Source organism: Centroberyx affinis, unplaced genomic scaffold (genome assembly GCF_046629955.1).
Source record: "Centroberyx affinis isolate AG114_WGS23_722 - 3 ecotype Tasmania unplaced genomic scaffold, CSIRO-AGI_Caff_v1 ptg001004l_1, whole genome shotgun sequence".
Taxonomy (NCBI): Eukaryota; Metazoa; Chordata; class Actinopteri; order Beryciformes; family Berycidae; genus Centroberyx; species Centroberyx affinis.
Genome location: NW_027279568.1, coordinates 5,632 through 33,520, shown reverse-complemented (window position 1 = coordinate 33,520; position 27,889 = coordinate 5,632). Strand labels below are relative to the sequence as shown.

Below are 27,889 nucleotides of genomic sequence, written 5' to 3'. Positions count from 1 at the left end.
GATTGCACACATTTAATTTTAGTACCATTTATCATTCAGTGCACCGTCTATGACATTGTACAGTATAATCTCCATGTAGTGTATAGTTTACTGGATAACCTTCAGGAACATTGTACTTCCCTTGGCAAAACAACACAAAAAAAAAAAAATCAAAAACATTCATATTGCTAAGATAGAAAAATCTGTAAAGCCACAAATAAAAGCTATTCTTCATGATTTTCACAACTCAGGTTAAACATAAAGTAAAGGAACATCATGAACCACCACAGACTCTAAATCCCTGGCCTCTTCCCAAACAGTCTTAAAAGTAAACCATAAAACCCTGAAATATTTAACTCTTCAAGCCAACAGGTTCCACGTCTATAATGTATTACACTTAAAAGATTGAGTAAAATGTTACAAAAAAGGCAAAGTCCCCACCACAAGTTTAAAATCGGGAATGCATAAAACAGTATTTAAAATGAATCAAAATCAACTGCATATAACATAAAATAATCATTTAGATTGTAACACAAATTCTGATCAGATCACATTACAGTGGCATACTTTGAACAGGAATGCAGACTCCAGCACTGCATCATGCCAAAGTGAAGGCTATAGAACCACCAAATCCACTGCTATGTTTACTATCCTTTTACTAGAAAGCCACTAGAACACCGCTAATCTTTCTTCCACAGAGACAGAAAAAATAACAACAGGACTGGCTCTCTGTTTCCCTCTCAATGACTCCATTTACATGCAACAGCACCTAGCTCTTAAAAAATACTAAATTAAAATACTAATTAAGAAATAGGTCACATAAACACCTTGATCTAGCAATGTTACTTCATTAAGGTCATATTTTGATCGTGTGATTAAGACATGTGGAGAACTGTGATCAAGTCTTTGCCCAACATACCTTGGGTTACTATGATCTATTGCTAATATCTACATCCAGCCTTCATATTGCAATATTTGAAAACAGAAAAGTTACATGTGAGCAGGATAATTTCCATAAGAGTTATATGACTGTCATCAAAGGGTTTGACAGTCAATAATCACAGTATGTCAGATCTCACGGATGCTACAACAAAAACATAATATTCTTCTTCTATCCATGTAAACTGCTTAATTGAATTCGTCAAAATCAGAGAGATAACTAGGCTGCTGTGCGCGTGTAAACGCAGTCAGTGAGCGTTAATGCTGGTATGAATGGCGGCAGAGGGAAGAGGGCAAAAGGTCGTCCAGTGGTCACATCTTTCCAAGATCTTTGTTTGGGTGCGCCATTGTTCGGAGCGTTTTTGTTATTGCCACTTTGAATGCGTGGTGGGAGACACAACAAAAACAGGACGCGGCGGGAAGGAACAACAAGCTCCGTGGATCACTTTCCCAAAATGTGACAAGTCTTTGTCGTCGAGGAAACTCAGTATCTTTGAGACGCGCTGCTGCTGCACTCCCCACCGGTGCAATCAGACGACGCAGAGAATGTCTCTTTTGATATCTAATCTACGCTGCTGTACAGAGAGATGGGCAAGGGATATACATACTCATACTTGCTCTCACTTTACTAATAATGGATGATTCACCCAAATTTTATATAACATTTATGATCTCTTCTCTAATTTCTTTATCATTTATATCCACCCAGTAGACTTGATTGCAATAGACTTGATTTTTTTTGTGAGGTGGTCTGTGCAGAAAGGGGAAAACAAGTCTTTGACTGATCAGATATGATCTGGTATGCAAGATTTGTTTTCTGTGCTGAAAAAAATAAATAAAAAGTTTGTCTAAGCACAAAGTTAGTCTAGAAGTCTGATTAAAAATGCTGCAGGACGGTTCTGACTCTGGCAGCCTATTGCTCCCAATGATGATGATATAACACATGAAGTAATGATACGTGTGTGTGCCCAGCGAACCCCTGGATGCACAGCCCACCTCCCTCCACTCACAGAGTGAATTAACATGAAGGACTCTGAATACACGCTGCATACACACACACACACACACACACACACACACACACACACACACACACACACACACACACACACACACACACACACACACACACACACACACACACACACACACACACACACACACACACACACACACACACACACACACACACACACACACACACACACACACACACACACACACACACACACAGAGCCCATAGTGGATAGTGTGCCAGCAGAGAAGGATGGCTCCTTTTCAACTCATGGAAAATGATAGTTTCCAAAAGAATGTGCTATTGGACAGTCTCTTCAAACTCCAAGCGATGGGCAAAGTGAGTCCAGCTCCTTTTGTGCCTCTTCATCCTAGGAGAAAGAAAGACTACGCTTTAAAATACAATAATACAATAAAATACAATCATCTACAGTGTATTGCCTTGTCTCCATTAAATCTGTTCTGCCCTGCTGGGACTAGCCATGGTATGGTGTGGTTTGGTTTGTGACTGGCTACCTACCCAAAGAACAGGAGGATTTGAAAAAAAACAAACAAACAAATAACAAGAACAACTCATGAAATGTGTCTGGTTTCATGATCCAGCCAGCTTTGGTCAAAGTGTAAAGTGGGTGGAAATGTGGAGACAAAGCATAAGGAGTGAGCCAGTGAGATGGATATAAATACAGCATTGCGATAGGCCAACGATGAGCTCTACCTCTTTGGAGACTGTATCCATTGAACAAGCAGCTTCACACATCTTCTTAGCCTCATCCTTCTGCCCAAGGTCTCTGTAGCACTGTCCAAGGAAAAGAACAATGATAATGGTCAATGCATAGTTTAGTCTGAGAAGAGGATCCCAGTAGGGTCCCACAGAACAGTGCATAGTTTAGTGCCAAAATGGCTACATGCATAACTTAAAAGTTACTTGTACTGACCTTGGCTAAAAACACATAGTTGAGTTTGGAATATTTGGGACGGATCTCCTCGACCTGTGAATAAAAACAGAGACAAACTGTATATCTGTTCTTTATACATATAGAAAGGACTGTATGAGGTAGGCCTATTTCAAAGTAATAATCAAGTGCTATAAATAGAGCATATTCAAGGGAAGTAACCATTCAGTAAAGCTGTAGTGGTAGCAACATTATTGTCTGTATTAATCCTTTTAATGGCACTAAATCAGCCATGTAATCAGGCATGGATTTAGATTTAAATGGAATGGATTTAAATGAAGGCATTGATCTCCACACAGCCAATCGCAGACTGTTCTAACTGTATCATTATAAAGGCCTCTAGCAACGGCCTTTTCCCTTGACTCATCCCTGCCTGTCTTGTTCCTGCCCTGCAACTTAAACAGCCCTCCTACAGTCAGTCGAGTACGGATAACACCTGGCCACTGGTTAGCAACTGGAGATGTTGTATAACCTTGCAGGATGTTTGTTGAAGCTAGAGACAGCCTCTTCAGAGGCCTTGGGGCCATGAGCGACAAGTCATAACAGGGACCACTTAAATCAAATTGATGGGTGAGATACACAAGACATGAGGAAGAGGCATGCACGGGAATATTGGCCAGGAGCAGATTTCATTTCTTTACTATATAAACATGTGAAATGTGGGAACACAGATTAAGCCTCTCTAAATACCTAGGGTTTGGTCTTTAAAAACTGGGTGCAGGAGCGACCTGGAGGCAAGTTGCAATTTAGCGCTAGACAAATAGGGCACTGTGTGCTACATGCGTCAATACTTAGGGCCACTCAGGGGACAACATGACAACAACAACCAATCAAAAGACAAAAAACAATAGATTAAAGAAATACAAAATAAGACAATCAACCCTTATTGGCATAAGCACAAAGTAAGTCTAAACACACACAGAGAGACGGATCTTAGCAGGAAAAACACACAAGCGGGGTACACACTCGTCCTCTGCTTGTAAATTCCCATCTAAAAACACACATATCTAGAGAATAAATGAACAAAATCAAAAAGTCTAAGTGTTTAATAGCAATTATAGCAGGCATAAAGACAGACTGGTAGCATTGCTGGCGAGTTAACTGTCCCCAGCAAGTACTCAGACGGCCTGCATGTGAGGCTGATTTGAAATGCTGCAGTTGGGAGGGGAATGCCAGCAGAGTGAATCACAGCACCTTCAGAAAATTCTTCAGTGCATCTTGAACTGTGGCACTTGGAGGCTCTCCAAATAATGTAGCAGCAACCTTCCTCTCAATCCACGATAACTGAGCCACCTGCAAATAAACAATCAGAGAAAAAAATCCAATAAGACACCATCAATGACAGTTAACTGTAACATAAACAAACAAGAGGCACTTGAGCTGCCTAATGTCCCGTCCATCATCACAATTATATATTACAAATAGCTAGTTATGCTAATGAGGCAATTAATTAAGCTAATCCATGCATTAAATAATTATTATAAATTTTGTATCTTACAACATTAAAGAGTTATAGTAGTTTCAAGAAATCATTCATATTTTAAATGACTTATTATGCAAATGTTTGCAGCAAGGTGCTCCAAAGTAAAAAAAATAAAAATAAAAAAAGTAAAATCTTTACACATCACACCAAGAAAGGATCTGATGGCCATACCTCAGTCTTGGCTTGCCCTCAGGTTTCCTACACATTTTGCTGCTGAAAAGCTGATTTGAATGTCCCAGATCTTGTTTTGGCAAACCACAGCTATCTCTTGGGATTTATGTAATCTGGAAATTTGTTTTTTTTGCCTTTTTATCCCTTCAAAGGTAATTACATCTATGAGCAGCCAACAGTCATATTAACACTTGAACAGTTTAGAAAGAGATTATGGAAAGAAATATCCATGAAACTTCCACACCCTTTTGGGTACCTATCATTTTTCATAACTATTCCAGGCCTGCAAAATACAACTGTCCAATTCTGTGACTTTTCCAGGTTTTCCATGACTGCAGGCACATTGGTCCTTTTCCACTGACACTTTTCCCAGAAGAAGACAATGGCCAGGAGGAGCCTGGGTCAAACATGTACTGTTCCTCCCTCGCCCCATTCATCATAGCAATGTGTAATTGCAGGTGTAGCATTGCCTTGGCGTCATCATAGGACCTTTCAAAGAGAACCGCTGCCTGAATGCAAACAGTGCATCATTGTTGAGCAGAGAGCCCATAAAATTCAAGCCCCAAAAACATCAGGTGTTACTGCTCCATCCAATTTGCACAGTCCCTCACTCCCTTGCTCCTGCTCTTGTGCAGACGGTGCATGGGAGCATTATATAATTCATCAGAGCAATCTCAACCGTGTCTGTATTATGTTAAGAAATAGCTTCCTTCCTTTCAGGCAATTATTTTGATAACTGGCAGCAAGTTACCTGATGAGCAGCTCATGAACCAACAGGAACCGTTTGCAGTAGCATAGCTAAACTTGTTTCATACATACAGTATTCTCCATATACTTTTTTAAATGACTTCTAATGTCATCATCGCATAATAATTTCAAATATAGAAATTAGGGACCATGTGCCAAATCATCACTATAAAGTCATGCAACAGGAAATAGGATGGGGATTGTGTGCCACAGCGGCTTGATGAAGGAAATGAGCAAAACTGTGGAAAACACCAGTTCTTTCATTTCAGCAACTGCACTTCTAGTAAGAAACATGAATGGTGTAACCTCTGCCATGTCTAAAGGGGAATGCCTGGTCGACAGACAAGATATGATTGTTCATAGAAACAATCATGAGCGATATCGGAAACAACTCCTCGGACTGAGAGAACACAGGCCGAAGAGAAACAGGATAAAAATACCCCTCTGGTGCAATCTGATTTAAAGCTAACAATGGCTGGTGTTAACCTCCCGTAGCGTTCGCTACAGCTATCGCAGAGGGAAAAACAAACCTTAGGGAAACCTAAACAGTGGGAATGAATGAGGGGAAACTGTGGGTGGGTTAGCAAAAGCCAGGAGGCCATGCGGACATGTCGGCCTCCATAAATTCAATGTTTGTCGATGTGAGGAGAGATGGGAACAATAGGTGTGTTGCTGGGGCTGTGTGGGTACAGCAGTGTGTCAGGAGGATGAGGAGGATGAGGGGGGGGGTGGAGGGGTCACGTACAGCGTAGCACCAGCGGCCCAGTAGGTAGTAGGACATGGGGTCTTGTGGCTTCAGCTCAATGGCTTTATCCAGATGATCCTGGGAGCGGAGACAGACAGGCAGGGGGAGAAGATTTTCAGTGTTGATTCATGACACGGCTGCTATTTCCATTCCCTTCTGTTCTGACCTGATCTGTCCTGCTTCACCAACCCACAAGTATTTCACAAACACCTCTCACACACGCGATCGCACCGAGACACCGCACACTCCTCGCTGTCACGCACCCTCCCCTCTTTCTTTTCCACCCTCTCTCTCTCTCTCTCTCTCTCTCTCTCTCCCTCCCTCCAATTCAGGTTTCTCATATCTTCCCTCTCTAACGCTCCAGCTCTCTCTTTCGCTCTCTCTGTTTCACCTGTCAAGAGTTTTTGCAGGTACACGGCGTTTGGGGAAGCTGCTGACAGGAAGATAAATGCTACGTGCTGTTGTTCCATCCGCCACCTTATGCAACTGACTGGCTGGGGGAGCGGCATAGTGGGAGAAGTGATATCTAGCCCCGAGGCAGCGAGGCAAACCCCTCTACACCAGTACACAGGAGGAGCAATGTCCAATTAATCGACATGTGTACACTATAGGACCATTAATACACGCAATAATGCTTGCATATAGTATTGTATATTGGGTGCTTAAGACGGTTTGGCCAAATGTGCATTAGAACTTGCACAGAAATAATAAACTAGTAGAGTTTAGACTAGTATGTGTTAGACAACAACTTACCTTAAAGATATATCCATTTTTTATCCTGTTCTGAACTGTGTCATATTCTGCCATGATACCGCACATGATGGCATACCTGTGGAGAGAGGACATTCAGTTCACTCCTGTTTGATGAGTTATACTGCTAAGGTGAATGAACATGTCCCATTGGCACGTGCAAGCTTGGCTTCGGCTGTTAGACACAACAAAGCATTTTTTTTTATCCTTTATTTATCCAGGGAAAGCCAGCTGAGCACGCTTGCTCTTATCCTGCGTTGCTTCACATTCACAGAGTTCAATAATTGGGAGCTTCCCAGGACAACCAGTCTTGGCTGGGGGTTCAGTGTCTTGCTCAAGGGAATCCATTTTTATAATGCTGATCAGTAAGGCAAAAATATCCCTGGAAATATTTCAATACGGACAGCAGTTCCAAGCCTTCAATTTCAATATCAGTTCTAAATCAATGCTTATTCCAATGCATTTCTTTGTTGATTGAGATTTCACTACAGAAGAGGATAAATGATTTTCAGTGTAACATTTGTACATTTTATTTGTTTTTTAAAATAAAATCTGATCATTCTCAACTGATTTTCTAAATACAAATACCCTTAGGCTGGTTGAAAACCTGTGATCCAACTGGAAGAATCCAACACTTTAGCATTTTTTACAAGTTGGAATCAATATCCGTGCTAAAAATTAGAATGATACCGATGGGTATGCAGCCCTACTGATTGCTGACTCCGATACAGGAGTCAGGTAGTGGAGCTTTGGGCGGAGGGGGAGGGGGTTGGGAAGCACCTTCCGGTCACACCACCCATTCTCTGGGTCACTAGCTACCAGCCAACCCAGGGGGCACCGAAAAGCCAGCAACACTCAACCTTCCTTAGCGAGACTCCTCATTAGACAACATCAGTAGAGATAAGCCGCTTCACCTCTATTCCCTCACTCTGCCTCCTAATTAATACACCGACTGGGACCAGTGAGCAGGAGGAGGAGGAGAAACAAAGAGTGGTTTCTACTTTGCGTTCTGTAAGCTGGCATGGTGCTGAGGGTTTGGAGAGGAGAGGAGAGAGGTGATCAAAGACTTTTCACCGCAAGGCTGCTTTAATCCTGCTGGTACTCTGTGTCAAACACCACAGCGCGACACAAACACCTTTTTACATGAAGGATCGGCGGGCACAAAGGTCATCTGACAGTGTCGTCTGACATGGTGGTGCTGATGGTAGATGGAATCTGCAATTGTATGTGTGTGTGTGTGTGCACTGAGGTGTCTGGTATGTGTGAATGGATTTTTTTTAGCAGGGCATGAGTTGGAGGTGGGCTCCTTTACTCACTCTCTTACACTCTCTCTGTCTCTCTCGCCCTGGATTTTAATCAGGGGAAATGAAGCGGGCACAGCACGCCTACACGGATTTGAACGCCAAGAGAAAACAATGAAAAAAAAGGGGGGTTATTTAGTGAGTTGTGCCAGAGTGCAAATTGCATTACATGATTAGCAGGTAATTACAATATTAAGATCATGTAATGTGTATGATCTTTCTCTTTGGCAGGTAGGAAATTGAGCTATTCGACATTAACTGTTATTGTTCCAACCGGTTTCTGATCATAGGGCACAAGACAAACAAAAAAAACCCCAAATCATAGCTCAGGTGGTTGTAATTGTGTGCAACTGCACGCGAACATAAATCTCTATGACTTTGTGCTAAAGATCATGACTTCGATTTAGTGTGGGCGCCTTGGAAAATTAACAATGTTAAAACAAGTACTAACCACATCATACTCTTACGCACCCTAAATATTGTCTGCCAAGCAAACAAAGCTGGGTGAATTGTGTTTAACTGTAACCAAAAAGATCTGTGTTTATTTTCTTAAGGCAGTGCGGGGCGCGGCCATACCGCCGCTGGTTGGCGCTCGATGAGTAGGGAGCTCTAAAATATCACAGGAGCAGAGATGCTATCTGTCTGCAGTTGTGCCGCCTGGCTTCCAATGAAAACATACTGCTGGATGTAAAGGCTTTGAGAAAATCCACCACCAATGGCTGACTACCTGCTGTGTGGAAACCGAGCCAGGACACTGTTGGTTTGCGCCCGGCCACCGCATTCAACCCTATTTTTAGCTTCCACGGGACAAGAGAGTCGCCTCTTGTGTGCGGCGGTTCCACAACCGGACTGCACGGTACAACTTAAATGAACTCAGATCATCTAAACAACACTGGATCACACACCATCAGTGAGAACTGGGTAAACATCATGAAGAGCTGGTGGGGTGTCAGGGCATTTAACAAGACTGCTAATATTGACTCCACTCAGTACCTAAGGGCCACCTGCTGGGATAGACACTTCTGGAAACTGAAGGTAATACAGTACACTGTCCAGCAATATTTCTACTTATAGATGAACAGACTAATCTAATACACATCTCCCACAATGCTATGTGATATATGTCCAAGTCAATAATAATGAAATGATCTCAACCACCTCCCATTTTCCTTGAGGAGTTATGCTAACCAATCAATAATTCCTCTGTTTATTCCTGCATTCTGAAATATATTACGTGATTAAATGCAATAAATCTAGTCAGAGGTCAGGTGAGGAAAGAGACCAGAGTGGCATACCAGAAGGGAGTACTAATCATGGTTGAGATCAAGCATTGCACAGGTGAGGGCTGTGGGAGAGATTGCTCAACATCTAGGCTACCGCAGGACATATTTTCCCCTACCTCTGATAGGCTAGCTCTACCATTATTCAGCATGTAGCAATTCTGGCAGCACTTAATGAGAAGTATGCGGACCCAGGAGTGCCAGTGGCAGAGCTGATCATGATTGGCCAAGTGCATAAATGGTGTTGGCTCATCTCCCCACCTGGACTTTCCCTATGTAGAAAGACAGGGGGAAGCTTTCATTAAGCAAAAGGACACATCCAGTGATTATGTTGAAGTACATCCCTATCCTGTGCTTTGTGTCCTCCATGCAATATAATTTAACAATAAACACAAAAGTAAAGATCGGCATTTTCTGCACCGTGCTGCACGAAAAGAGAGCATGTGATGTTTTCCTGGCAATTTCTTACGTAAAGTTTATATTTTCTTCGAGTGAAAGAGAGGAGAGAGAGAGAGGTGGGGGTGGAGAGAGGGAGGGAGTGGGAGGGAATAAAAGAGAGTGGGGGAGATGGGATGTGGAGGTGTGGAGAGGTGTGTCTAGCCTCGGGGGCCTACCTGCTGTTGTTTAGCCTTTCCTTTCTTTCCTCCTCTGTGTTGAAATAATATCTCTCTTGACTGTCTACAGCACGGAGGGGAAATATCGAGGAGGAAAGGTGGGAGGGGACAAAACATTTATGACAGGGGAAGATGAGAGCAAGAGAGACAGAACATATAATTGCGCAAGGTTAGTCCGCGTTTTCATCGTGGCTCAGTGAAATCCCCCACTCTACTGGGCAAAAACAAAAGGGCCTAAGTGTCAGTTGCTTGGCGGAAACAGCAGATTGATTTCAGCCTTCAAATCCAAACATAGAGAGCTCATTCAAAGACAGAGAGGACTAGGCAGCGCTCCAGGCTAAAACTTGCACAGAAACAGGAGGAGGAACTCGAGGAATTCGAGGACAACCTGTGTGACAGATTGTGTGGGAGTGAGTGAAGTGCGCTGTTGTGCTTAGTCGTTTTTGCGTGGGAGTGGGATCTGTGAAAACCTTAACTGTGTGTCAAGTGTTCCCACAGTGATGAACCATATTTAGTGCCTCTAAACACCCACAGTGAGGTTTAAAGTCAAAGCACACGCAGTGTTTCCATAGCTGCTGATAAAGCACGAGGGAACAGAGCACAGTGTTGTCAGGACGACCCTAATTTTCACCACAGCAACAAAGGCATGTGTTCAATTTTAAAGTTGTCGTTCCAGAGGTCAAAGTGCCCCTCCCGCCTCCCCCCTCCACCTCCCCCCTCCTCTGACTGGCACTGCCACAGGCTCCCTGGTTAATCCACGGCCCTTTGTACCATCGGAGGGGCCCTATAGTCAGGGATTTACATGGGCTGAATTCACACGGTGGGATCAATGAAAACGTACCTATAAACAAAGCCGGCGATACAAGAATGCAATCACGTCTCCCGGCCGCCAGCCTGCTGAGATTATACAAATAGGCTTCACACTCGCAGTCACGAAAGCACCCCGCGCAACCCCGTTCATGAATGTGTGCACACGATTTTGTGCACACAGACACACACACTCATATTGATACACACACAGACACACATAGACACACATTATATACTACTTGCGTTTCCACATCAGCTCTCTTTTGTGGTTTACTAGAAAGTTCCATAGCTAAGCACTACTGGAGAGCTTTTAAAGAATGGCATCTGAGAGCAGGAGAGGTGCAGGCGTCTAGGCTGACATGCATGGAGGAGTTCAAAAGTTGGGGGGGGGTGACAGTGTGGAGTGCCGTGGATAGACTGATAGCATCCAACTCAATGGGGCTCTTTGGTGGAGTCAAGTGCCGCCCTACACACGCGACTTCAAAAGAGTCCTCATCCGCCTCTCCTGGGAAAAGTACAGAGCTGAGCTGTCCTTTTGTGCATGACACTGAGTGGGAAAGTATGCGTAAGCTCTTGAGAAGTGATCACTGTTAGATGGACATCACATTCATTTACCCACTTCTTGCTTTCATACAGCCAAGACTTTAATATTACATTAGGCTAGATGGCAACATAAAGATCTGTAAGGTATTCACACTGGCTGTGTCAAGAACTCTCCACAAGAAGTTTCTGTGGCAGAGCAGAAACTGACTGGCAGTGCATCTAAACCACATCTGCCAAACTTGTGACGAGCTCAGCAGCATTCAGGAAAACAGGTGACAAGTTTTCTCACGACACCGGTACAGTAAGTAAACAATTACCTCAGACATAAACTGCCTTGCAACACCGCCTGGCACGGTCCCCAGTCTCCATCTCCTCCCTTCTCCAAGTGCGGCTTTATCTACTTTGCCCTGTCCATTCAACTTAGACAGCGTTTCTGATCAGTTTAAGGATCTTACAAATTCCATTAGTGGATATAGGATTAAGCATTAAGCTTTTTTAAGCTGTTGCTCTTAATTAACTAAACAAACACAGCCTTCTCTTTCACTTGACGTCTCGAGTGCTGCGGTATGTGCATGAGCTAATGCTAATTATTTCCTAACGAGCAGAGCAAACAGGACCGCTGGCTCAACCAGGCACTCTGGGACTGTTTTCCATGAGAAAACTCCACACCTGGGTAAGGATAGTAACCACATGCTGGAGATCAATTACACATGACACTCACTTAGGGAATGTAATGAATGGTAACAAATACGTACACTAGGGAAAGTATTAGCTTATACAAACAAACATAGGCTTTATTAAAAAAAGTGCACCGTTTACATATGCTGTATATACAGGTCCAGTGCAGCCACATATAGAAAAAAAATCTAAATTTGGACTACAGCATAAAGATCTCCTGTATATCTCAATGGGTAGAGCATGGGACTAATGCTGCCAAAGAGAGACCTACACTAAAAATGTATGCACTCATAGTAATGTATAGCGATCTCGGATAGAGAAATTCACCAACTGGCATTCCTAAGATCTGAACATGAGTTAATGCAAAATAAAAAGGGAAATACAGCCTTTTATTAGTGAGCTGGAGCCTACGCAGAGTTAGCGGTTGTTTTCAAACTCCAGCAACTGCAGGCCAATCTCAGACCTTAATCTGCTGCAATCTTCATCAGCTCTACTCCAGCCATGGATTCAGTGTATGATCTGCAGTCAAGTTTTGACATGAGCAGTGTTTCAGATGAGGAATGCAACACTGGGGCCTGCACAAATGCAAACAGGATCCATGCCATCAGGCCCACTCTGCACAACTAATTAAAAGCAAGGGGATTTTTCCTCACCAAGCAACCGAGGAGGTATGGTTTTTTCATCAAAAGCGCCAAGGGAGCGGAGACTCTTGATTTCCTGCCTTAGAATCACCTACAGCTGCAAAATTTCCCTCAAATAATTGCTATACTCTTGCCCACTCTGAGGGAGAATTAGCCTTTGTGTAATGTCCACCAGCATCACACAGAGGCAGCAGATATGTCCTTAAAGATCAGTTTTCAGTCATTTCTGAGGAACAGCACAGATCATAGGAAAGAGTGACAAGATGTATGAGGGAAATAGGTCAAACAAAGGTCAGGAGTTGGATTCAGACCCAAAAAGCCAAAAGCAACTGGTATATGCCACGGCCCGCAGAGTCACCAGGATGAACCCGAGCACTAAATCGGTACGACTCATGGTGTGAAGCAAACACCAACGTAGAGTAACAGCAACTGCAATAACAGAAGACCATTAATCACATGCGTGTGTTATTCCAGTGTAGCCATCAGGCTATCTGAGTGAGCCCAGGCCATGTTTACATTCCTGGAACTGGAAGGGATGTGATGCTATCAGGTGGACAAGCTGAGGGGGGAGGGGGGTCTGCAGGAAGGAGATGCTGGGAGGCCAGCTACTGTTATCTCCCAAACATGTATGTCTGCAAAGCATACAGCTAGGATATGCTGTACAATGTTCCACTCATTCTCTTGCCAAGTTTTCCTTTCTTTTTAGATTTCTTTGCATCGCACAACCACAGATTTTAGCCTAATTTGCTTCAGTCCCAACAGTGAGGCCCAGCTCAAGTTGAGCACAAGCTAACATACACACATCAGAATCACTCTCTCCTCTACCCCTGTGGTACTGACAATCAATCAGGGGAGGCTCTTCAAGAGGCTCCTTTTGATTCACTTTACGGTGAATTTGCTGAACTGCCCGAAGAAAGGGCAGAGTCACAGATCCAGGGACAGCTGCTCCAGGCCGAGACGTCAGTCAAAACTAGAGGCCCCCCCCAAAACCTCTCATCTGGGGAAAATACCTGCTGTATGTTCTCATACTGTCTCATAGCTTTAGCATTTACTAAAAAAGTTGGCTGGATAAGAATTCAACCATGAGTAATTCACATAAGGTAAGTGGGCCCACACAATAGAGACATGCCATGAACCCTTAACTGTGTCACCAAGCGTTGTGTTTTTTGCAGCAATCTCTGCACCCAATTGTGAAAAATAATGGCATTAATAAAGGGAATTGACTAGCAATTCATAGGAATGTCTTCAGCGACTTTGCTACGGATTCAATCAGACGTTTCTTGTGTATTTGGCCTTTTATATCTATTGAACTATTGTTTCTGTTATAACTGCATAATCATAATCTAGTAGTTCACAGGTCTGGTGGAGATGCACCAGCAGGAACACAAACTAGGTTGTAAATGGAGGGAGGATGAATGAATGGAAAAACGTATACCTACCACTGATGACTATCAGCACACGAAGGGTTCAGCGCAACGGCCTCCTGTCCAACTTTCTTCCCTGAGGGGGAAACAAAGGATAGACCACAGACAATGATGCCACACTGAAACACAAACTCAACACACAATCCATCCAGGACATTCTTGTTCACATGACAAAAGAAGAGAGTATGGATTAGCAGAATCAAGGGGTGTGTTGACTGAGAAAACATAACAGCTATATAAATCAAGAAACGCCACTAGGCACTGGATTCCAGCAATAAAAACAAAAGGTGATATATATAAATGCAATCCAGGAAGAGCTCGGTTTTAAATCCTCACTGGCAACTGTCTCATTCCACTTGCTCTATTAATACCTGAATGAATGTTGAATCTGATGCCCTGTTACTTTAAATAACCATGTCTATAACCCTGTCAAACCCTTTGACAATGGTATCTTTACGGAAAGCACCTGGCCAGCACTGATTAGAGGCACATTAATGAGGAAGGATTACAGAGAAACAGGTCAATCCAGTCTGAACTTCAGTGCGATCACACAACAGCCTCTGTTTAAGAAAAAAGACATTATGATCTACATGCTGTTGGAGTGTAACACAAGACAAGCAGAGTAAGTTATTGTGCTCTGCTTTTAAAAGACCTGTGGGAGATAACTGCGTAAAAGCCAGGAAGGATCTGAAAAAAATGAAACCCTAACACCCTAAAAATGGTTTGTCCACCATGGAATTGAATAAAACACAAAAGATGTTATCTTTGTTGAGTGCAATCTGTGCTATTCATTTTGAATAGGCATTCTGAATAATGATTATGCATTAACTAGTCCAAGTGCAGTGGCCTGGTCTTCTGTCCATTTTTAAGCATATTTAAGTACCAACAATCATAGTTTGGTTGAACATCATTCATGTTCAAAGAGGTAAAACAACTATGACTTTTATGGAAGCTGCTCTAACAATGTTTCTCTTTTACCATCAGCACTGTCATTGTACAGCAGATATACTGTATCAAGAAGTAATATCTCAAGTCAGTATTACAATTAAATATTAACTATATGGGTACATCGATTTATGAGTATTTTTTGATTCATTTGGACAATGCCAATAAAACTAAAAGATCCTACTTGCAGTTAATCATCACTGGTCCATCACAGGCTGTTACCACAGACAATTTATAAGTTTGGTCAAAGCTTGCCAAATATCATTTCTGCCAATTCTCTGTTGGCCCAGAACTGAAACCACCTGACTGAGGTCATTACAGGAATAGAGACTGATGCGGACTTGGGTTTTCCAGATGTCATTCAGCACTTGATTCAGTATGCCAGTGCTACTACGAGTTCTCTGTGCTTGAGACAATCATATTCAGGGTTCAGCCAGTATCACAGCTGTATTTATGACCTTACATCACCTTGCACCCAGTGGGAAGCACGGTAAATGAGGTATATAACAAGGTTTAATAGACAATTATGATAGATTACCAGTCTCTGCGTTGGTCTTCTTTTCCTCCAGGCTGGAGCTGATGTCATGAACATCACAGTAAGCCCGGATTAATCGCCATAGAAATGTAGAATTCTGTCCAAACTATGACAAAAGATAGAGAGGTTGATCAAGGTGGTTAGACATACGATTTTGTAATTAGCTTCAGGGTTACAGACAATAATAATGGATATAAACCTAATCCATGAAGGTGTTTCACACCCAATTCAACGCACCTCCTCTCTCTTCTCCAGCAGGGTGTTGAGGCTTTCTCTCTTGTCGGTTTCAGTGCCGTGATGCAAAGTGTCAATCGTCTCAAGAAGGACAGTTAGCTGGTCCACAGGCTCTTCCTCCCCCCTCTGACCTGCATCACTTGGCTCTTCTTCCTCAGAGTCTGTCAGTGCGGTCATATACCTGAAAACACAAACAAACACAGGGGGCTATTGGTTAGCAAAACAAAAAGTGAAGCTTCAGTTCACTCTCAGCATATGGATGTTTACTGATGCTGGAAGAAGATCAACAGAACACTTGGGTGGCTCAGATCAACAAGTGTGATTGTCTCCATTCTGCACTCAGCGAGATGTACAACTTGGCCTTGGTGAGCATCAATAAACAGATTCTCCTGGATTACAAGAACATGGCCGGTGTCCCAGTAACTCAGTGTAAAACCATCTTCTACTTGTGAGGCGGAATGAAAACATCTCAGCTGAGGAATTTCTCTGATGATGACTAGGATCAATTAAAATCAAGTTTTAACAAGTATTTTTTTAAGGCCCTTTCTCTGCCAGATGTTGATGATAATGGATCAAAATTCACTGCATGTTTACATGCAAATGGCTACAGGTTTGTTTACACAATTGTGTCACTTAATTGTTTATAAATACTGGCTGTTAAGAAACTCCTGACGTCTTAACATGGATACCTGAAGGCTTTTCCACTGAACACAGGGAGACTTGTTTGTCAGGGTGAGGCACGCAACACTTGCATTAGACGTTTTATGGTCCCCTTTCAACTACTGTAAGTAACACCAAACACCCTAAGCTAACACTTAAGAAGGAGCAGTAAAAAAAATAACTATATTAATGGCATAGGTAGAAATGAAAGACATAAAGAAGGGTGAAAATATGAAAAGCCTCTATTAAGTGTTGGCAGCAGCTGCATGTGCGTCATTGGCGGTTAAGGGAATATTTTGGTCTGCAAGCCATGGTTCTGGTGGGATGTGTCAGAGCGGGCAACAGACAGAAACACTATGGATCCAACAGGTGCCTCGTGCCGGAGGGTCCATCCAGACTCCACCCCTCAACACACACCTTCAGCCCAGAGTGCTGTGATTACACGAGTAATATGAGGACATGTGAGCTGCAGAGATGTGCTCCAGTAGAGAAAAAAGAACTGCTAAGAAAAATGCAACACGGCTGACACAGGCTACAAAACAAATGACACTTCAACAGCATGGTGAGATGAAGGAGGAATTAATCTTTTACCAACCATCACCTCGTCTGGTACCACCAAACCGATTCTAAATCATTTGAAAATACAAAAATTGTTAACAAAAAAGATGAAAAGCACGGTAGAATAAGTTATCTAGAAGCAAAGGTAGACATTTTAAGCATCAGAGCAAAACTGTAAACGTCATTGCTACAGGCCTATTCTTTCCCTTCATTTTTTAAAGCCAACTAAAGTGAGTTTCATGGAGGCACACCCAGTAGTAGAAATGCTTTCTGTGAAGATTACAGCTGTCAGTCTCTCCTCACATGTGTGTGTGGCCAGCAGGCCTGGCCTGTTAGCTCAAAGACTCCCCCTGCTTGTTGTTTTAAAGTCAGTTTTCTTGGAGGGAAGATTCCACACAGAGGCAACTCAGTGATACAGAGTGAGCACTGTGTGAGCCATCAGACTGAACCTCATCCACATCCAGTGGCTTGGTAAGAAAGGGACAATCAATCTAACTCTAATCCATAAAAGGAATTAGGCTTGGATTATCTTTATTTTGCTGGTCATTTGTTTTCATACTACCCACTTTTTGGAACAGTACACCAAAGCCCTTTTTATGATCCCAGGTTCATAATCCCCTCTCTACGCAGTGACCGCAAAGTAAACCCTAAAACCTGCAGGCAGGGCTCAAACCATTTATTGGCCAATACAACCCAGCTTAAAAATCTGAATGGGTGTGCTTTTGTATGACTAATGGCCATTTATTTGTTGTGGTCTCCCTCTTTGTCTGTCTGCACCACATTTTGCAGAGTACCACCTCGTAAAGGGAAGGTCTGGCCTTTGGCTAACTATGGCAAGACTGTCATGTTATTCGAGTTCCGTCATTCATTCATTTGCTAATTCATTCATTTGTTTGTCCTTTCATTCATTCAGCAGTCCGTTTTCTCTCTCTCTCTCTCTATCTCTCTCTCTCTCTGTCTCTCTCTCTCTCCCTCCCTCCCTGCGGTTATTTACTCAATGGAGTTGGTGAGAGAGACAGCAGAGGACTGAGTGATCAGCGCATTCCTGTCACGCCATTCCACGGCTCATGAATCACTTGAGTTGAAAGAAAAAAAAAGCTAAGGATCTATTTGTATTACTGTGTATGTATGTATGTGTGCATGTACCATCATCATCCTTCAAATGTTACTAATAGTACACAGCTCTGAAAGAACAAACAAGTCTAAGTCTAAGCCTAGCACTGCCATTTCAACACTGTGACTAAGACCACCAGATATCACCAGATATATGTCTTACAGTACAAAAGGATAAGATGCAATGCCATTATTATCTGGAGGGAAATTCAGTCTGCAAGGCCAGTACAGAAAAACACATACATTCTCATACATAGTAATTTTATGCATGTATGTTATTATGTATGTGTTTAATCTGCTTGCTGCAAGACAAATTGCCCCTCGGGGATAATAAAGATTGATCTACTCTACCATACAACCATGGGCAACATATATAGTAATACATTAACAGCATTCAGTGTCATCAGTCTGCTAAATCTTGTAATGCATATGGGAAGTCCAACACAGAAGATGACATGCAGCAGTGGGAGCACATAAGACATTTATGAGTTTAACAACATAGAAAATATTGCTATTAATCAGGTCAATTAATGCTCAAGGAGAGGCCAGTGCAGAGAATATGGTGCACATCACGCATGACAGTGGAGGTCTTGGATTATCTGCACAGTATAATTCTAATTTGGGGTAGAAGGGAAAGGCTGAAGGTAGAGAATTAATGTTTTCTATTCTTTCGACTTAGTGGGGAGGAAAGGGGAAATAACCTAATCCTTCTGACAATATACTCATGGGGCAGATTTAAGTAATAGCTTGATACTGGTGGTCTTTCACAACTTTGAGCCACTAGAACATTCACTTTATATCTAACTCTGAGGACACACATCCTAAATAAGACATTCCAATAACACTGGCATGCTAGCAGTGGCATACTAACTCTAGTGAAGATTAAGGATGAAACCCAGTCTGAGAATCAACTTTGATAATGATTTGTACCTAGCAACGCTTAACACAGATATCTACCTAGTAGCTGATGCTGCGTCCAACCTTGTGACACTTTGTCAACATACGCTATACAATAGCTAACATTGGCAACAGGCTCTAACCATCTTTTTCAACAGGCTGTGTGCCCACTAGGGGAGGTTGGCCATTCAATAAACAGAACCTGGGGGGAATGAGAGAGTCTTTCAAGGGAGCTTAGCAATGGCAGTCTCCACGGTTACACTGTTCAAAACAAACCTGATGAAGAGTTACCATCCCAACATCACTGGGCCTCGGAGCATTCAGCCCAGCTTATTCAGTCTGTGTAACGCTGGTGACAGAGCCAGTGAAAGCCAGCTCGACAACAATGGCTGACTGGAGAGAGAGCAGAGATATTGATTCTCCAGATGCCCAAAGGGTGGACAGGAGCTGAGTCTCTAAAAGACACCTGCTAATTCTCATCTTTCCCACAGATCAGCTGCTGAACCACCCATGCAGTGACATCATTGAGTTTCTACCATCTTTAGCATCATGAAACCAACAGGTGCCAAGTATGCCCCCTGTTTGTTGTGATAAGTAATGGCATGCAGAAAAACAAAGCAAAGGATGACCAATAAAGTGACAGACATGTTGTGACATTATGAGTAAATTACAATGACAATAAGTCATACTGCGTGTTCGCACCTTCACACTAGTTTGTTTTTGTTGATACTGGGTAACAGTAACTGGCAGCTTTTTTCTTCACTAGAGAAGCAGGTTTGTGAAGGATACTGTAGCTGATTTGTCCTGTCGCTCTAAAATAGCAGGGAGAGTGAGTTTGGAGACTGAGGTTTTGCCCCCAGATATCGCTTCCGCACAAAGATTTTATTTGTGTACAAAGGCTTACAAGCTTTGGCTTGTAATGAAATTTGCCAAAAGGCAATTAGGCAAGAAATACTTCTCAAATTAATACAATCACAAGGAAGAGGGAGGGGGGGGACACCTGCACTTGTTAGAGAAATGTGAATGCACCTCAAGAAATGAAAGCAAAAAGAAAAGGGTGATGAAAGAAAAGTGAATGAAATGATGAGGGGGGAAAAAACCCACAGTACCCGCTTGAGAATACAGGAATACTGCAGAATACAGGAAAGGACGGGAAGATGAAGAAATCCAACTGACAAAGCGCACTCTACTGTTCATTATTCATGCGTAGAGTTTTGTGTAACATTTTACACTCCTTTGCAAATGCAAAACATTAAACTAAATGGTTTGCTTGCTGTTGTGATGTTGAATAGTGCAGATGTGCAGATCTACAAGATGTCCGTGATGGTCAGCTGCAGAAGAGCCTGGAGCCTCATTCAGACAAATGCCATTGTGCAATCATATAAAAAAATATGACGTTTATACCTTGGGTAATAACAGGAATTAGGTTTCACTTTTAATTTATCACTGAAAATGGGAGAAAATCACTGATACTGGTGGCAAGATCAACTTTTCATGAATCCTGAAATGTATGCGTGAAAGCCTTTTGCAATCACGGTCCTTGGAGCCTAGCAAGGTATGCCTGGGTAACTATATAAAAGGGAAATGAATGGGAACTGTGGGTGGTCAGAGTGGTACCTGACATACATAGGTCAGAGACCGGTCAGGGTGACTGGGGACACATCAGACAGTTGAGCCTGTTTAGAAGACAAGGTTTGTGTGCAGCAGATACATTCTATGCTTTCAAAAACTGAAGTAAAATAAATATGTTGGTTTGGCCTAAATGCCTTTCCTGGAAGTAGGAACTTGAGACTGTTAATGTGAATGTCTTGGATACTCAACAACACCTACCATGACGTCATAGAACAGTTAGGCTAAAGCTTTTAATCACAAAGCAGACAATGAGTTCCTTTTTCTCTTTATAAACATTTCTGTGTGTGTTGATCAGGCATGCCCGTCACTAAACAAAACTGCTCTGCTTAAATCAACAACTATCCAATGTCATAAATGCTATTTTTTTGGAGAAGGTAAAAAGAAGTTATAATGTCCTTGAGCTACAGCGACGTGATGTGAATAAACTGCAGTGGGAACTGTTGGAGGAATTACAAGTTCCTACAAGATACTTTTAAATGAGGCTTCTGACAGCTTGGCACACAGTCAATGTGATTGATGGGTCTCCTTACTTGTAGAGAGGTAGCTCTGAGGAAGCCGTTATGACACATGGGGAGTGAATGGAGTAAACAATTGAAACTTTCAACCTTTCGGTGGCGAGGTCGACATGTTCATTGTTCTGACTGACTCTGCCCTACTCCATAATTTTGACATTATGTCATACTGACTTTTTGTCATTTATGAGCACCACCAGTAACATGCCGTCCTACACAGACTCAGGCTTGAGCAAGACTGTCTAATCAGCAAGTATGCCAACACTGGTCACAGTTGGAATATCTCTACAAACACACCAGACAAAGCTGGTTTAGAAAAGATGATGACTTAGATATTTTTATGAATCAACTGCAATTATCTGTACTAGAGCTATACAGTCCATTTTAACACAAAGGTTAGAAAATCATGCATGAAGCTTGCACAAGCAATCAACTCCAGAGAGACAAGTGTCATGATAAAACTGTAAAAAAAAAATTATAACTGTAAAAAAAAATCTTATTTCACCTATTCATGGTTTACATGATGCATGTGTCATGCTACAGCAGAGCTTGTTGTGGAAGTTGTTAAGAGGCCCTATCCATACTTGCGTGATGACCCCTGTTGGAACTTGTTTGACCCACTAATGGCTTTGCCTACATAAATTTATTGAATTGAATTGGATAGAAGATATTTTTTCCACTCTGATTTACTGTCTCAGCTGCTGATACTAGGACATTTAAAGATGAATTCTACATGTATTTTTGTGCTGTAAAATATTGAATTAAATGTTTGCAAACCTGATTTTGCACAAAGCAAAATATTTACTAATCTTGCTAATCTTGACTGTATTCTTAAGGCTTTAGATTTCAACAAACGAGCAATGACAGAACTGAGCAATGAGTATTGCCCAACCCTTAGCATCTTGGTTCTTATGGGATATTGTGCGGAGATATTATGCTGTGATTCCAAACAGTTCCAAGACAGCCCAAACAGACATGGAGAGCCTTTTAAATGGATGTGAGGATTAGGGGTGTAACTGGTTCCTCTGGGTGAACGCCAGGCATTCCCTAAGGGGCTGGAATTTCTTCACTGCACCATTCCGTCTAACCCCACACCCTCTGCTCATACAAATAACAGAGCGGCGGGAAAGGCTCTTTAATTACGGGAGGTGTGTGCGTGATGTGATTTCTTTTAAAGCATAATAACCTGGGCTGTAATTAAGAGCATTTGATGGGGCCAACCACTGTCACTCAAAACCCGGGATCCACATCTGCTAGAGGGCAGTCTTTACACCTCTGTCTGCCTCTCTAACCAAAGGGGAGGGTGATGTTTACATAGGAAGAGGTAGGATGACCTGAAATGACCCTGTTCATCATCATATATAGTAGTTCAAGCCTAATGAAAGACCACTCACATGGTACGGTATTCCCTTTCTTACTTCCAGTGCCAAACTCTTACAATAACTGAGATACTTAATGGGTGACACCAGCACTTTTCATACGTCGGTCCTATGTCATTCTCGACTTGACCAAGGTCATTGCCTTAGATCATTTTTCAGCATCTCTCGACATTATTTTTAGTTTATCTGAAAATTCACCTTCAACACCTCGTGCAAAAAGGTACGTTTTCTGAAAATGGCATGTAGTTACAGCCTCAGAAAAAAAGCCTTTTCTTCCTCTCTAGATACTAATGCACAAGTTGCAAAAAAGTGACATCTTAGATGGATGTTTGTAATTTATTTGTTTTGTTTTGTTACCAATACATGTTATGTTGCTGAATGGAAGTATTTGGTTGCATCTGAGTCGTCTTAGCATAAAACTGTGGTATCTTGAAAACCCTGTAACAATATACCTTGGATTGTAAACTGCTGAAGAAAAATACAGCACTGAACTCTACCTACGTGCGGAACGTGTTTCTTCGAAAACACAGACAGCAAAACACAACACTGATTAATTATCCCAAGTGCACTGGATGTTCAGTTGGCCCACTTTGCTTTGTTGTAGTTGTAAAAAATTGCTCCGAGGCAATTGACAAATCATTGCCAGGATAATAATCTGGAGCAACAATGGGGAGGAGCCATACAGCTCTGATCTGAGGCCCATTATACACCTCAAAATTGCCAGGATGCCAATGCAGGTAGTGCTCAGTGTTATAGTCCTACAGAGAAGAAGCATAGGTAAAATCAATCCATGTCAACTGTTAGCGTGATGGACTAAACGGCCACCCAGCTCCTAGCATGGATCTCCTGCGGCCATGTGCTAAGATATTCAAACTCAACGTTATTTGATTTGTTCCAATTTGATACAATTTCTGAGATGCGTGTTGAGAACATATCTCATTCATGTCCAAGAAAAGCTTAAGTCTGCCTGACTGCTGAAAAATGTAAAGCCTTTTGGCTTAATGATCATCATTTAACTGTTGATATTTGTTTTTACAAGATGAGATATAAGTGGCAGTCCATTCAAAGGAAAGACATCTGTTGTTTATGTTATTCTAGGCTGGCGTGTGATCAAGGTATTTGGCTGTGGATGGAGGTGGATGACTGGGCATGTGGTGCTAGATTCCTGTGCCACTCTCTCCAACACCTGAGGCATCGGTACACAGCTCTAATTTAGCCACGTAAAATAAGCAAGCAAGTTTAACTGGTAAAGTAGGATGGACATAAGACTTTGGCTTCAGATACTGATCAAGTAAGATTGTTAAATGGTAAATTAACTTACAGTGTATGCCATTTTGCTACTTGTTCTATCACAGTATATCTCTATTGTGCCTGTATTGGAGTTATTTCCATACAGATTGGACCATACTGGTGATTTTGCATCATTTAGCCCATTTATTACAATTCTGCATACTTTACATTACTACTGACCATTTTCCTAAGCATGCCATACTTTTTTTAGATGTCTGAATGCGTTTTTCCTACCTTTCAGGCAGCCATTCACTTCCATTCATTTCAGTACGGAGTGAAAATAAACTTGCAGAGACTTGAAACTTCCTTGAGATAAGTAATCCATTACAGTGAACATCCCGCCCGGGTTTATTTTCGTCAGTTACTTTATTGTTCCGTGGTAATTTAGTTTAGTGCCCACACTGATTTGAAAAGTCTACGCATCTTCTGGTGCATTCATATGCTGGTGGGAAGCGCTGTTATAATAGTTAGTCTGGCTAACTACGAAGTATGAAGTTTGTTTTTTCAATTTATCGATAGTACACGACTGCACCATTCCTCTCTGTTGCACTTGCAAACCCACACAACAGAATGTACATCTGCACCAGAAAATAGTAATATAGAAGAAATGATTGCTATACAAACCAAATTCAAACGTTCATGACTTCTAAACCTGGACACGAATGTTAGCCAGAGCAGCAGAGGATTTTAAGGTAGGTTTATCAGCTGAACGTTTGAATAAAAAAAAAAATAGCGATATCGAGAAAATATTGAAAGATCTAAAAAAGTAGTGTGCTTTGAAAATGGTTGGTAGTAATGTAAGGTATGCGTGCCGTGTAGTAAATGGGCGAAAGCATCAAAGAAAAACAGTCTGTGCGCTTTGAAAATGATCCCCTCTTCCTCACTGGGGGAGAGCAGAGCAAGACAAAATTATGTATCCTCATTATCAAAATGTGTAATTATTATCAATGTGATGAACGTAGCGAGTAAGGCATTTATTCAGAAGCCACGTGGCAAACATCAGAGGAGATTAGCTACAAACACTGCTGTTTGTATTAGCTACGGCTGGTTTCCACTAAACAGTTGGAGGCTAATGACATTGTATGGACAGTGGAGGCCTATGATTAGCTTACAGATAGATGACGATTGTAATGGAGATACTTTTAGCCCATGGTAGTCTGGCACGCTAATAATTGCCATGGGAGCAACCTTCCAAAATATTGACAGAGATCACTGGCAGTAGCTTTGCCTAGCTTTCCCTGTGAGAGGAAAAAATGTATGATTCTTTCCTCATCTGCCAACACTTTGTAATGGCTTGGAAATCGGATAGTACTGAACTACGCCAACTGTGCACTCAATCATATATTGTTGACAAGATAGTTGGGGAGAGTGGGGGGTTAGAGCCTAGCCTGTTTTATGTGAACAGATCAGAGATGTAAACTACCATTTAGACTTTTGGCTTAAAGCAACATGATGCCCGCAGCAATCAATGAATTGATTACCACACAATTATGGTAATCAATTCATTGGAGTGTTGAAAGTTTTTAAAGGGTTCCTCCAGTGAAGGATTTAGGAGTACTCACCCTCCCTCACTCTCTGCCTCCTCTGAGCTCTGCCCCTCGGCTCTGGCCCCTGCGGCGGTGCCTGCAGCCCTCTTCCTCCGCGTGGGCGTGGTCCTGTGGAGAGGGCTAGTTCGCCGCGCTCCGACCGCTCCTTCCGCCCCACCGCGCCCCCTCAGCTCCTCCCTCACTTGGTCCGGCAGCGTCGGTAGAGCGTTCTTCAACGCCTTCATCTCATCCTTCAGCTCGGACACACACTGGATCAGGGCTTCGAGGCGCTCCAGCACCTCAGCCTGGCCCCTGGGCAAGCCCGGGCCGTCGACCATCGTGACGCCGGCAGCCTGTTCATTACCGGTGTTGACGTAGAAGCCCGGCCAGGAGCCTCTTCGTCTGGACTTGAGGCCCTGGTACCAGACCACAGCCAAGCTGATTCCAGCCACTCCTGCCAGCGCTCCCAGAACCAGCACCTTGCTGTCTGCCTGGGCCATCCTACAGGCCTGCAGAGAAAGGACAGCAATAGTTATACTGGCTTTGTGAACAATATATACAATGGCTGAAAAATGGAGACTGCTATTTTGTAATTACACTTTTTGATCTACCTACTTACTTCAAGTTATTAAACTAAGAGCTGCAACAATATCACAAAAAACACAAACATCATTTAGATTTAAATGTTTCTAGTGAAACTCTAGAATTCCCTGTCCTCATCCCCATAAGAGCATATCCAAGAAGGCAGTGAACTTAATGGACAAGACTCCCCTTAAAGGGATACTTACAGGAAGGCAAAAAAGTGAACTTAGGATCAGTGATCATTATGTTGTTACTGTTTGCTCCATGTCCTCTCATAGAATGAAATTGTGTTCTGACAGTTTCTGTGTGTCTCCTCAACTTGTGTCATTTTTCATCTGTACACTCTGAAATAGAATCAAAAAACTATCTAAGTATGGCTTTAGAGGGGAGTCTGGTCCAGAGGGGATAAGGGGGATCACCTATTTTTGTTAACCTTTTCCTTAAATACGAAGTTGTTTGGTGTTAGTATCTAGCACAGTTGACTTAATAGCTATATCCTTTCACTCCACAATTTACTGAGCCCTGTCCTCAATCTTTTGAGTCAGCAGCCTCCATTGCTTTAAAGCCTAATAGAGAGCAAATGTTATGGTGAAGGTAACATGCCAATGAACTTTGGATGAAGACTAAAGTTAACATTTTGTTCACAGTTGCAAGCTAGTAGGAACATTGCTCGAAGTGAATCTACAACTGACTGTCATTCATCTGCAGCATGGTTACTGTTTACACGGAACTAGCCTTAAGCCTGGCTGGCCAATGGCCAGTTAGTTAGCTAGATAACTGGATAAACACACTAATCACTTCGCGAGTATGCTAGCCAGCAGTTTGACACAGGGAGCTCTATAAAGCCATTCACACACAGGGAAATCCAGTGACAGCCTGTTACAAAGGTACTAAAAGGTACTAAATCACGACACATACACACAAATGACAGGTTGTCAAGCTACATGTGTGTTTGCCTCAGTTCAATTTCCTCTTGCTAGGTCGCTAAACCATTAAGCTAACGAGTAAACAAAGTTATTCCCCAAAGTTATACGGTTAAAATACATTCATTTTGTTTTCTTCAGTGATACATAATCACGTCAATGAGTTACGTAAACATGTTCTTGCTAAAATATGTAAAATTAACAATGTTAGAGACCTTACTGCGGATAGGCAGGGAGGCACTTCTGTCGTTTGACAGCTCTCTGTTGTGACGACCAAAACAGTCCGTCTGGGCTGAGGCGCCTACAGAAAGGTTCCGGGCCGCATCGGAGTCATTACAGCCCCACAACTCAATAGAAATTTGTACTTCCTCTGTAAATTCGCTGCAAATTAAACACGCCACAAACACAGGCGTAGCCTATTATGCATTCAGTCTGTGAACAAAATTCAAATCTTTGATCTTAATTTATCCTATCCTCATAGGACCCTGCAAACCGAATACAATTATCTAACATTCAGGTCCTTGCTCTGAAGATTTGGAAGCCTCTCATTATGTTGTGAGGATCTTCCCCAGTTTATATAATTTATAGCTATTTTGGCAGCATAAATGACCATTTCTATCCTCAAAGTTCTCTCTAATTTTACTGTACAGCTGTACCATTTTGTGAAGAGAGGGTCGCACTCAGAAATATGTCATTTACTTGATTTAATTGTTCATCTGTCACAAAACGTTTTCAGCCATCCGGCCTTCATCAGTGTGTACAAATGAAGGAATACGTTCCTTATTTATAGGGGACAGGTAGATTGCCAGGTGAACCTAATTTCTAATCATTGTGGTGTTGTAATCACATGGAAACACATCACATAGAATGGAATCACATAGAATTTCACTGTCAGTCAATACTGTGCATTATAATTTCAAACAATTTCATCTGAAGTACATCCAGTTAGATCCAGTACATCCAGTTAGACATACTGAAATAACAATATTTAAAATTAGCATTATTCACAAAGCATATTCCAAAACAAATAT

At 42.2% G+C, this 27,889-nt stretch overlaps 1 protein-coding gene across 2 annotated transcripts; it reads right to left on the bottom strand.

Annotated features, from left to right (window-relative positions):
* Positions 1-10: 10 nt before the first annotated feature.
* On the bottom strand, positions 11-27,120 carry LOC139646838 (regulator of microtubule dynamics protein 2). 2 transcript variants are annotated; one of them, XM_071522599.1, is made up of 11 exons: positions 27,074-27,120; positions 25,390-25,862; positions 15,790-15,967; positions 15,556-15,658; positions 14,088-14,148; positions 6,785-6,860; positions 6,032-6,109; positions 4,080-4,178; positions 2,868-2,921; positions 2,648-2,728; positions 11-2,303 (listed from the first exon to the last, which is right to left on the bottom strand). In XM_071522599.1, the coding sequence occupies exons 2-11, from the start codon at positions 25,851-25,853 to the stop codon at positions 2,250-2,252; spliced, it is 1,248 nt and encodes a 415-aa protein (XP_071378700.1). In that variant the 5' UTR covers positions 25,854-25,862; positions 27,074-27,120; the 3' UTR covers positions 11-2,249. The 2 variants fall into 2 exon arrangements, with proteins under 2 accessions (XP_071378700.1, XP_071378701.1); XM_071522600.1 differs by having other exon boundaries at positions 27,079-27,112.
* Between the last annotated feature and the right edge of the window lie 769 nt (positions 27,121-27,889).

What these genes read in the sequence shown, in the direction of transcription:
- LOC139646838 (XM_071522599.1), bottom strand. Translation starts at nt 25,853, where the DNA reads ATGGCCCAGGCAGACAGCAAGGTGCTGGTTCTGGGAGCGCTGGCAGGA. An exon ending in TGCTGGAGAAGAGAGAGGAG is followed by an intron (nt 15,659 to 15,789) that starts GTGCGTTGAATT and finishes CTTTTGTCATAG; the next exon opens with TTTGGACAGAATTCTACATT. An exon ending in TGGATACAGTCTCCAAAGAG is followed by an intron (nt 2,304 to 2,647) that starts GTAGAGCTCATC and finishes TCTTTCTCCTAG; the next exon opens with GATGAAGAGGCACAAAAGGA.